Raw genomic sequence first — 12069 nt, forward strand, 5'->3', positions numbered from 1 at the left:
CTCTTCTCCTCGTGGGAGAAGATACCCAGGCCTTAATGATCCCAGCTGCTCCCAGCTTCCAAGTCTCCAAAGGGCCCTCTGCAGCCCCAGCTCCCGAAGGATGCCCCAACAAAGGCAGATGCCCCCAAGTCATCCTGGTCACATCACAGACAACCGAAGGAGCAGCTGAAGGGTTCCCCCGGGGCGGAGAAGAAGGAAGAAGGGAAGTGGAAGTAGAGATGCCAAGTCTTTAGGGTGTCAGACCCCAGGCTGAGAGCTGTAAAGGCTGCCAAGAGCTAGGCGTGCCGACACCCGAGACATGACTACCACTAGAGGGCGCCACCTGCCACTGCTCCACCCTACCAGCACTAAAAGAAAAACGAATCTTTTAGCCTTTGAAGTTTCTTGCCTACCCTTGACTCTTGTCCAGGCAGCGCAAAAGAACCCTCCGACAGTGGTTTGGTGGCAGTTTTCTGGCCCCTCCACCGGCTTAGATGGAAGAGTTGGAGTTCATGGGCCTCTGCTTTCCTGTGAATTTCCTGAGGTGCTTCTCCTGAGACTTTTGCCACCACGCCTTCCCGTTCATTATAAAAATATTGTACGTCATGCTCGCTGGAGGATTCCTAAAATGAAGAAGACAGACCACACCGCTCACTAAACACACAGGAAGGCCCTGTCTGCCTGTTGGGTGAGGATGGAGGCTGCGGTTTCTGAGGGGTCTGAAGTCTGTTTCCTTGGGGAAGGTCTGTCCTGGATGTCATTCCCTTTGGATGTCATCACCCCCTATCCATCCCCATCCCTGGCTTGACCTAACCAGTTCTTCTTTAGAGAAAATGGCTGGTCCAAGGATGGACCCTGGTCAGGGTTGTGAGGTAGGCCAAGCTTATTTCCAGAAGCCCTTAAAGCCGTGCTTTAATTTTGGTTCAGGAGCCACATGCATGTCTCAGAAGAGCACGCTGGATATGAGGTGGCTGTCAGCTAGCCTGAAACCCATCCCCTGGGAACTTTTATCCGGCATCCTGGGAGCACAACAGAAAGCCATGCCTGCTTTCCTCCCACACTGGGATCTGCAAGGAGCAACTGTGCTTCAAACTCCCTGAGTCGTTTGTTTGGTTTAAAAAAAAAAAAAAGGCATTTGATCTCGCATGTATGAGTGTTTTGCCACCATGTACCACACGCATGCAGTGCCCTGGGAGACCAGAAGAGGACAGTGGATCCCCTGGAATTGGAGCTGCAGGTGGTTGTGACCTGCCCTGTGCTGAGACTAGAACTTGAGCTGTCTTTCCATCACTACCACTCTTCCTGAATTCTTTGTTTGTTTGTATGTTTTTGTTTTGCTTTTGTGTTTTTTGTTTGTTTGTTTGTTTTGGTTTTTCGAGACAGGGTTTCTCTGTGTAGCCCTGGCTGTCCTGGACTCGCTTTGTAGACCAGGCTAGACTCGAACTCACAGCGATCCGCCTGCCTCTGCCTCCCGAGTGCTGGGATTAAAGGCGTGCGCCACCACACCTGGCTTCTTCCTGAATTCTTAAAAGGAGGCCAAGAGCCACTCACCTTGACCGTTTCCGCCTTATATATGTGACCACCACAAGTACCACCAACAGTGTGACCAGGAGGATTGCGGCCATAGCGGAGGCAGCGATGACAATGTTCTTCTGCAGGAAGCTCAGCAGCTGTCTACAAGGTAGACTCTCAGCGTAAGCATCTGAAGACACAAGAACAGTAGCGAGAGGTGGCCTGGGCCCATCCCTGCCAGGCGACCCACAACCTGGTAGCCTCGCTCAGAGCAGAACTAAGCATACTAGCATGTCAGCTGCTGGCTTCAGAAATCCAGCTGGGGAACCAGCTGGCATTGTCCCCAGTGACAAGTTGAGGTGCCGAGCGGATGGGCTGGCAGATGGCAACACATCCACGGCTAAGACTGACCAAACTATAGTGTGCGGGAAGCAAGAAGACCAGAGATGAAGTGTATAGGGAGGCAGAGCAAGGAGGAGGTAAAAGACAGGCAGGAGGACCCTACCTCACAAGCTTGGAAAATGGAGGTGGGGTTGGCAGTGTAGCTCAGTGGTGGACGCACTTGTTTAACATGCAGGAGGCACTGGTTAAATCTCCAGTGTGAGGAACCAGACGGCAGTGTGTTGAGGGCTTGACGTGAAGCTCACTAGGCAGTGACAAAAGCTTTTCCCTGCTTGCCCACTCCTCCCTCCCCAGCAGCTTTTAGAAAGTCCACTACACATGCTGTCTGCCGTGTGGGTATAAGCGTGCTTGTAGGTCTTGACTATGATCTTGATCCTGCTGAGACACACATAAGAAATGAGAATAAGTACCCTTCGCTCTGTGTGTGTGTGTGTGTGTGTGTGTGTGTGTGTGTGTGTGCTTCCGTGGCTGACATGTGCAGCACTGACAGAAGTGGAAAGATCCATCCTGACTTTTGGTGGCACCATCCAATGGGCTGAAGGCCCAGACAGAATAAAAACCGGAAAAGGAGGAAGTGAGCGACGAGGGGAGGTGCTTTCCTCTGCGTCCCGGCCAGCACATACTCAATGGCTTCTTTCTCCACCCTGATTTTCTGCTCATCAGAACCCCGAAACAAGGGGAGGGGGTGGCTGACTATGAACTGGCGCCTCTGAAACCTGGAACCAAGACTCCTTATCCTTGAATTTGTTCATCTCAGGTACTCGCCACAGCAGTAGAGACCTGACCAGATGTGAAGTTTAAGAGATCAATGCCTGTCATCCTGCAGTAGACGTGTCAGACATGAACCTGGCTTCTGGGGACTTTGAGAAGTCACGAGGGTGGCTTTGGGGTGCTACTGAGCATGGGATGGGGGACAAAGAATCATGGTCAGCTCTCAAAGGGAGGAGCTGACATTGGGGAGCATCTGTGATTCCATTTGTAATAGGAAGGGGGGCGCTGGGGAGGAGGGGAAAGGTACAGTGGCAGGAACGAGCCAGCTTTAGTGTGAGAAATGCTGGAGTGAGTGATGCCGGCAGGAGAGTGCTACCCAATGGCTCTCTGGGGTAGTGGGGGGCAAGTTGGAGCCCACACCTTCATCCCAGGTGAACAGGAGCATCGGGTAAGTCTCTCCAAGGGCTGTGCTGGAATAATTCAGCACTAGAAAGTTTAAAGTTACATGTTTATTTATTCCATGCATGCCTGTGCGTAGGTAGGCGTGCACACACATGCATGCGTGTGGCCAATCTGTGAGAGTCGGTTCTCTATACCTTGCAGGTCAGGAGGACTGAACTCTAATTCTCAAGCTTGGTGTTTAATTTCTGAGCAGGAGGAAGGAACAACCGGGTGTCATTTTGATGGAGTGGCCATATGGAAGGAGTATCCTGGGCTTGGCACCAGCATGAGGTCAGTCTCTACCCACTATCAACAAGCCGGAGCTCAGTCAACCCAACAAGAAGGAAGAAGGCAAGCGCGTAAGAGACTAGGCTAACCGTTGACATTTAACCCTCGTATGAGTTAGCCTCAGGGACCAGCAGTGACAGGGGCTCAGAAGAGGACCTTGTGTTCTAAATGAGTCTGGCTACTTAGGAAAACCATGGATAGCCTTCTGACAAGATGGACAGATTTTTTTAAGTGTATTTAAGCCATTTTGTAGACCATATACACCATCTATTTTGCGTTTTGGTTTTTACACAGTCTCACTATGTAGCCCTCAACCTCACGACTATTCTCCTGCCTCAACCTATTGAACCTGGAGACTAAGGTGTACGACCCACCAGCCGACCACTAACATTTGCAGGTGAGTCAAAGGTACACTGACTCTATTCAGCTAAAATACCATAAACTCAAAAGACACATTCTGGAACCTTCCATATCCAAAGTTCTTACTTAGATCATGTTCTAAGGATGATTACCTTGAGAGTTTCTCTGGAGTGCTCCTTTGCTGCCAGTAGTTAATTGGTTCTCTACATCCCTGTTGACGAGAGGAGACTCCTTAGTCTTCTCAGCAATATGATCTACAGAAGGCAAAAGAGAAGTCTAGGTCCTGAATGCACACAAACATCCGTGTCCTAAAGAAAGGCTTGGTCAGGCAGCGCACAGGAACCTTTAGGAAGTGGGGCCTGTGGAAGGTGTTCAGCTCACTAGGGCTGTGCCCTCTGAGAGGATCATGGGATACTAGCTGCCTCCCTGCCCCCTCCCGCTTCTTTCCCTCCCCTCCTCCCTCCTCTTCTTGGCTATGGAGTGGGCAGATTTGCTCTCACACATCCTACCGTGTTCTTCTACCTCTCTACAGGCTCAAAACAACACGGACAGCCATGGACTAGAAGTTCTAAAGGTGCCCGTCGCGATCTTATAAGTAGGTCATCTCAGGCACTTTATTATAAGGGTAGGAGGCTGACATTAAGACTCGTGTGTATGTGCATGTAGCACGTGCACACTTGGGTGTGTGCATGTCACGGCACATGTGTGGAAGTCAGAGGACAGCTTCACATCTTCACCTTTCATGCTGATTGTGACGGGGTCTCTTTGTTGTCAGCCACTGGGTACATCAGGCTAGCTGACTCAAAAACTCCAGAGATTCCCCTGCTGTCACCTCCCATCTCACCACTGGAGCACTGGGATTGCACATACAGCTTAACATGACTTCCGGGGATTCTAACCTAGGTCCTTTCTCTGTGTGGCAAGTGCTTTGCCCACTACGGCATCTCCCCATCCCTTAAGTAGTTTCTTCCAGAATCCAAGTAAAGAGGAAAGGGGGATTCAGGAGAAGAGTTGTGAGTGTTCTAAAGAATATCAGTGTTTTTGTTTTATTTATAACCCAACAAATTCACTCGCTCATGGCTGAGGCGATGGATCTCATAGGGAAGGCTTGTCAGACACGATTGCTGGGACCCACCTGAGAGTTTCTGACTCTGTAGGTCTAGGTAGACCTGGGAATATGCCTTGCCTCACAGATATTGCTGCTGCCTGTCGGGACGCAGGCTATTTAGCCTCAGCTTGGGTCTCTCTGAGCTCTGGTCTCTGCCTCCATTTGTATGAGCTGTAGACGCTGTGACTTGCCTTACAGGTTGCAGAAAGTACACAACATAGGAAAAATGAACCACACTGAGATATTTACTGCTGCCTCCAAACTACAGCATGGTCTTAGAAGACAGAAGACGGGTTTGGAAATGAGAAATACCTGCACTGCAGCTCTGCCATTGGCTGTCTGTGACTCGCTTGAATAAGAGGACCAGCAAAATGCCTGGGGACACTTGGTCCAGAGAAATGAGGCCGAGAACTGCCTTTAGAAGGCTACAGATGACCTGGAGCTGTTCCGTGGACAAGCTGGAGCCTGTGGGCAGGAGCCCTGAAGAGAGCTGTGTGGTTTATGTGAGTTGGAAAAGAAAGCTAGCCCAAAGCAAAGGAGCAGGGGGAGAAACAGTGACACACACACACACACACACACACACACACACACACACACACACACACACCAAACCACCTCAAGCCAGGCTGGGGCTCCAGCCCAGATGGGAGACCTCGGGAGGAAGTGCAGGATGAGCTTGCTGAATCTTTGGACAAGATCACAAGGGAAACGAGACTCAATGCCAGAGGGCTGAAGGTTATTACATGTGTGGTAAGGGGTTCCCGAAGCTCTCAGCGCCCTTAGAAAAGAAAGGGATTTGCTTGTTTTTGACAGTTGGCTTAGAAAAGTGGGGAGATGTTCAGTTTAATATGCCTGGCAACCAGTTGACTTTGAAAGTGGCGGCTCATTAAAGACAGAGCACAGCTAACATGGCTCCAGTCACGAGGGCTGCATTGCCTACTCTTTCAGAGGGCTGTATAGAGAGTGTTGCTCTGTGTGGAGAGACAAACCAAGCCAATGAAGTACTTGGCATATAAACCCAAGGACCTGACTTTGGTCCTCAAGACCCACATAAGAAAGATCAGGCATGGTGGTGTCTGTTTCTCATGCCGGTGTTCTGAGGAGATGGAGACAGAGGGTCCCTGGGGCTTGTCGCTAACCAGCCTCGCCTACTTGCTGAGTTCCAGGCTAGTGAAAGATGAGGTGAGGCAGTGGGATGTCTCAGTGGCTAAAGGGGCCTGCTGCCAAGCCTGATGACATGAGTTCAAGCTCCAGGTCCCACATGATCGAAGGAAAGAACAGTGTCATGAGACTTGTCCTCTGTGTTGGGCACCTACACACACACACACACACACACACACACACACACACACACACACACACATACACATATACACATAAACACATACATGCATGCACAATACATAAACATATACCATACAAACAAACACAAATACATATATGTACAATACATATGCACACTACACACACACAAATACAAAATGTAATTTAATTTTTTTAAAGGTGGATACTGGAAAGATAGCTCAATAGTTACGAACACTTGATGTGCACTGAGTGTGGTGGCTCACGCCTTTAATCCCAGCATTTGGGAGGCAGAGGCAGGTGGATCGCTGTGAGTTCGAGGCCAGCTTGGTCTACAAAGTGAGTCCAGGACAGCCAAGGCTAACACAGAGAGACCCTGTCTCAAAAAACAAAAACAAACAAACAAACAAAAAAACCAAACACGTGGCATTCTTGCAGAGGCCCTGCGTTTGGTCCCCAGCACCTACATGGCAGCTCACAACCATCTGTAACTCTAGTTCCAGGAGATCTGACACCCTCTTCTGGCTTCCGTGAACACCGTGCATACATGTGGTGCACAGCCATGCATACAGACAAAACACCCATGTACATAAAATACAAACTAATTCAAAAACAATTTCTACCTTCAAAGTTGTGAGGTTAGTGAGTTGGCTCAGTGGCTAAGAGCACTGGCCGTTCTTCCAGAGGAGGCAGGTTCAGTTCCCAGCACCCACATGGCAGCTCACAACTGTCTGTCACTCCAGTTCCAGGAGAAATCCAATACTCTCTTCTGGCCTCCTCAGGAACCAGGCATGCTCATGGTACACAGAAATACACACAGGCAAAACAGCCATACTCAGGACAAATATATATATATATATATATTTGTTTGTTTGTTGAGTCAGGGTTTCTCTGTGTAACCTTGGCTATCCTAGAGCTCACTTTGTAGACCAAGCTGGCCTCAAACTCACAGAGATCCACCTGCCTCTGCCTCCTTAGTACTGGGATTAAAGTTGTGTGCCACCATGTCCAACTACCATTTTTTTAAAAATTTAAATTGAAAGGTAAATGTTACCTAAGGAACAACCCAAAGTTGGCCTCTGGCCTCCACATACATGCATCCATGTATGTGCATGTGTTTTGCGTGTGTTTGTGTTCATGTAAACAAAAATATATACACATGTACATATAAAGTAGGCTTCATACATGAATAAGCATGTTCACTTTCTTTATGCCACAAAGGGGACACTGTCAACAGAATAAAAGCTATTCCATAATAAAAGCCATAATAAAAATGCGGATCCACATTTATGGCCAGGAGTTTTCACTTAACTATGCATCTTTGGAGAATATGAATGGTTGTGGGGTGTTCAGTTTTTTTCTTTTTCAATGTATATAAGTGTTTAGCCTACATATATGTCTGTATAGCATGTTTGCCTGGTATCTACAGAGAACAGAAAAGGGCATCAGATTCCATGGAACTGGACTTAAAGACGCCTATAAGCCTCCATATAGGTGCTGGGAACTGAACCCAAGTCCTCTGGAAGAGCAAGCAGTGTGTTCTTACCATGGAACCATCTCTCCAGCCCCTCTAATAACTATTAACTAGATTGACTCTTCATTTTCAGTCATTCAATTTTTTTATATGTATGGGTATTTTGCCTACATGTGTGTCTGTGCACCACATGAGTGCCTGGTGCTGAGAAGCAAGCATTGGATCCTCTGTTTCAGATAACTGTGAGCCACCATGTAGGTACTGGAAGTCAAACGTGAGTCCTCTGGAAGAGCAGCCAGTGATCTTAACTGCTGAGCCAACTTTCCACTGCCTTCCACCAGAGCCATTCTCCTTCGGACCATTAGAGTATCCTTACAGCATGGCAGCCAACTGAGCTCCCATATTTAAAGACTATCTCATACCGTGAATGCTTTCGTGTGCGGAGAATGTTGCACTGGCTGATGTGTGTAAGACAAAGCACCAACTGTAGACCTAACTGCTGGCTCTGCTGTCCTCAGTTTGTGGACCAGCACTGCCCCCTGCTGGATGCTGGACCTGCAGCAGGTTATTTGACCATCCCCTAGATGGAAAACACACACTGTAACAACGCTGCCACACTGGGCTGCTGTGGCGATGAAATGAATGAATTCAGAAGAAACCTCCACCAGCTGACAGACAGTAAGTGCTCCTATGTTGGCACCGTTGTCACAGTAGTAATTATTATTGTACCGGTCACCCACACATCGAGTTATCAAATAGCATTAAGATCAGCACTTTTCTACCCCCTAAGGCCTCCGTGAGGCAGAGTCTATCCTGTACCAAATAGTGCTATGATGTGCTTTATTGCCATTTCAAAGTGTGGACTACAAGAATGATGACCAAAAGGATCAGTAAGATGACACATACACAACTACTCAACACACACATAGTACATAAATCTCCGAAATTAAACCTACCACAGCAAATCGAAATTGAAGGAGTCACTCTCAACAGGTATATGTATATGTATGTATGTATGAATTTGCATAGGGAGGGAGATAGATAGATAGATACATAGGAGGGTAGACAGATTAGATGATAAACCCTTTTTTTTTTTTTTTTTTTTTTTTTTTGGCTGGTTGGTTGGTTGGTTGATTTTGGTTTTTTCAAACAGAGTTTCTCAGTGTAATAGCCCTGGCTGTCCTGGAACTCTCCTTATAGACCAGGTTGGCCTTGAATTCACAGAGATCCGCCTGCTTCTGTCTCCCGGGTGCTGTGATCAAAGGCATATGCGCCACTACGCCTAGTGGCAATCTCATATTAGTTCCATAACCGCTATCTTAATCAGGGAACGTTGGGTGCACTTCCCGCCAAGAGAGGCACTAGACAGAAGGTAGCCATATCTCCACTGCTCATAAGGCTTGCCTTGGGGACGGTAACAATGTCAGAGAACACATCAGTGATAAGACACTCAGGAGTTTTGCAAAGCAGAACTATTTCTATCTGCAGATGCTGTGTCACATATACACATATATTTATATTAGAAAGACTAGAATTGAGGAAGGTCCTGTCTTAGTTTGCTTCTCTGTTGCTGTGAGAAACATCATCATAAAGAGCAAGTTGGCGAACAAATGGGCTTGTGTGGCTTTCAGGTTACAGTTCACCAGCAAGGGAAGGCCCCTGGAGGCAGGGACTAAGCAGGGACCCCAGAGGCACACTGCTGACTGCCTTGCCTTTTTTTTTTTTTTTTTTTTTTTCAGTTTTTCGAGACAGGGTTTCTCTGTGTAGCCTTGGCTGTCCTGGACTCACTTTGTAGACCAGGCTGGTCTTGAACTCACAGCAATCCACCTGCCTCTGCCTCCCAAGTGCTGGGATTAAAGGCACGCGCCAGGGCCTGGAGAGATGGCTCAGTGGTTGGAAGCACTGACTGTTCTTTCGGAGGACCCGGGTTCAATTCCCAGCACCTACATGGCAGCTCACAACTGTCTGTAACTCCAAAATCTGACACCCACAGACATATAATGCACATAAAATAAAAATAAATAAATTATTTAAAGAAAAAAAAGGGGGGGCATGCGCCACCACGCCCGGCTACCTTGCCTTTTTATACAAGCCAGGCCCACCTGCCCAGGGCTGACAGCCCTCTAGGTCCTCCTGCATCAGTTATAATGAAGAAAATGTCCCCACTGGACATGCCCATGACCCAATCTGACGGATGCAATTGAGGTTTAAGTTCCCTCTTCCCAGGTGACCCAAGTTTGTGTCAAGATGACAAAACCCAACCAACACGGGCCCTGAGGACATGGGGTGATCATGCATAAAGCAGTTTACCGTCCTACCAAAATTTTAACTTAATAATCTATAGAATAATAGGGAAATCTCCACTTACAATAACAACACAGAAAAGTAGTAATTTAGCAAGAAATGTGCATATGTACACATATAGATTAGACAGATATGTACATACACACACACATATATACATTAATATAGATATACACACATATAGATATACACATGTGCACATATAGATATAGCTAGATACACATACATATAGACATATATACACATACATAGACAGATATAGATACAGAGCACACTGAAAAAGCCAAAACAAACTTGAAAATGTATCAAGCTATCCTCATTTCTCAGTATCAGTTTCTCCAAAATGACTGAGAAAAGTAGATCCAGACTTTTAATAAAGTTAGACAGGTTGATATTAAGGCTCGTATGGAAAAAAAACTATTATACAAAATGATCAGCAAAGCCACTGGGAAAAAAAAACCGAGAAACTGCAAAGAGAGCAGGTCCTGCAGGATGTCCAAACATAAACTGTGTCTGCCTCTCACTAAAACTGCGTGCTGATGTCACACAAGGAGACAAAGAGGAAGCTCCCACAGAGCCCCAGAGTGTGGAGGAGTTTCTGCAGGACAAGGGAGACATCTCGGCAGACGCTGAGGCAACTGGTAGCCACAGCATGGGAAAACGGGCTGATTGTGTCTAAACATGTTCAACGAGAAGGTCCAGGTGGCAGATTTGATCGTCTTTTCTTGGACGTGGCACAGCAGATGCAGGCAGCAAGGAAAGAGTAGACATTCTAGCCCACACCCACTCTGCAGCAGACCACTGTCTCCTTGTCTCTCTCAAGGTATGCCCAGCTATCAAAGAGGTGCCCAGCTATAGCTAACATATAATTGGCATGGTATATGTACAGGAAACAAAAATCAAGGGTATTTGAAATACTCCATTTAGCCGGCCAGTGGTGGCACACACCTTTTATTCCAGTACTCAGGAGGCAGAGACAGGCAAATCTCTATGTTTAAGGCCAGCCTGCTCTACATAGCAAGTTCCAGAACAACCAGGGCTACAAAGAGAAACCCTGTCTCAAACCACACCTACCCCCCAAAAAAGGAAAGAAAGAAAAAATCTTCATGTTAAAGGGTATTTTGTTAGTGAATTAATTGCCCCCAAAGCATCAAATCCAATGGTTTCAATTCCCTTACTGCTGTACTCCGAAGATGCGGGGAAATACACAGGCTCCTCAGCTCCACTTTTAGAGGTTCTTGGTGGATTATGAGAATGAGGGCTTTTAATAAGTGTCTCCCACTCCCTAACCTGATCCCCAAGGATGACACACTGTTGGGCATGGGAACCGCTGTGACCATCCCTACCCTCTGACCTAGGCAAAAACACATATCGATCAGCCCAGATTGTAATGTTCCCCACAAATTTTCAGGAACGAATGCTCCTAGGCTTCCTGCCAGATGTTCAACCTGTCTTCAAAGCAGATCTCCCCTGCTCCCAATCGCACAGGTAAAACGAGCCTTAGCTCACTGGCTGGTGGGAGCGCCTTCCCCCAGCCCTCAGGACGGAGGGTCTTCCGCGTGGCACCTAAGGAAAGTGTGTGGCCCCTCAGAACCCCCACTATGCTGTGGGGAGGAAGGGACTCACTGGTTCGTGGATGAGGGGGCAGAGTCAGGTGCCAAAGCCAGCTCCTTCCTTCACCTTCTTGGCACCCTGACATCCTCAGGCTAGCCAGGGACTAAACACTAGCCCTAATCCAGCCTTCAGCCATGCACTCTCTGCAGGAGAGCCACCTGGGAAAACACAGCCTCACCCTCACTTGGCTCTTAGCAGGAACAAGAGCAAGAAAAATTACCATATATTTATTTCAACTCAGCCCACATCCATTTTCATTTAGGGCCGTCAGGAATTGTCCATGGTGCCAATAAAATATTCTGATTAAGGGGGAAAAATCCAGGGAAATTGGCTTCTTTTAATGAAACACATGAGAAGGAGCTAGAGAGAAAAAAAAGGTGCTCAGTGTTCTTATGAGCACCTGGGCCTATGTTTTGTTTCATTTATTATTTTTTATTCTATGTGTAGGTGGCTGGGGACTGGGTGTATACACGTCACAGCATGTATGTGGAGATCATAGGATAATCCATGGACGTCAGAGCTTTCCTACCACCACATGGGTCCTGACCATCAAACTCAGGGATTCCGGCTTAGG

The 12069-nt window shown here is 47.5% G+C and overlaps 1 protein-coding gene across 1 annotated transcript in view; it reads right to left on the reverse strand.

The window, feature by feature from the left end:
* Positions 1 to 469: 469 nt before the first annotated feature.
* C11H2orf92 (chromosome 11 C2orf92 homolog) overlaps positions 470 to 12069 on the reverse strand; it is a 33809-nt gene continuing 22209 nt past the window's right edge. The window contains exons 5-6 of the mRNA XM_051152660.1: positions 1531 to 1681; positions 470 to 602 (exon numbers count right to left, since the gene is read on the reverse strand). Coding sequence (XP_051008617.1) covers positions 470 to 602; positions 1531 to 1681 — 284 coding nt within the window. The remainder of the gene's footprint in view (positions 603 to 1530; positions 1682 to 12069) is intronic.

This window comes from Acomys russatus, chromosome 11, assembly GCF_903995435.1.
Source record: "Acomys russatus chromosome 11, mAcoRus1.1, whole genome shotgun sequence".
In the NCBI taxonomy this organism is placed as follows: domain Eukaryota; kingdom Metazoa; phylum Chordata; class Mammalia; order Rodentia; family Muridae; genus Acomys; species Acomys russatus.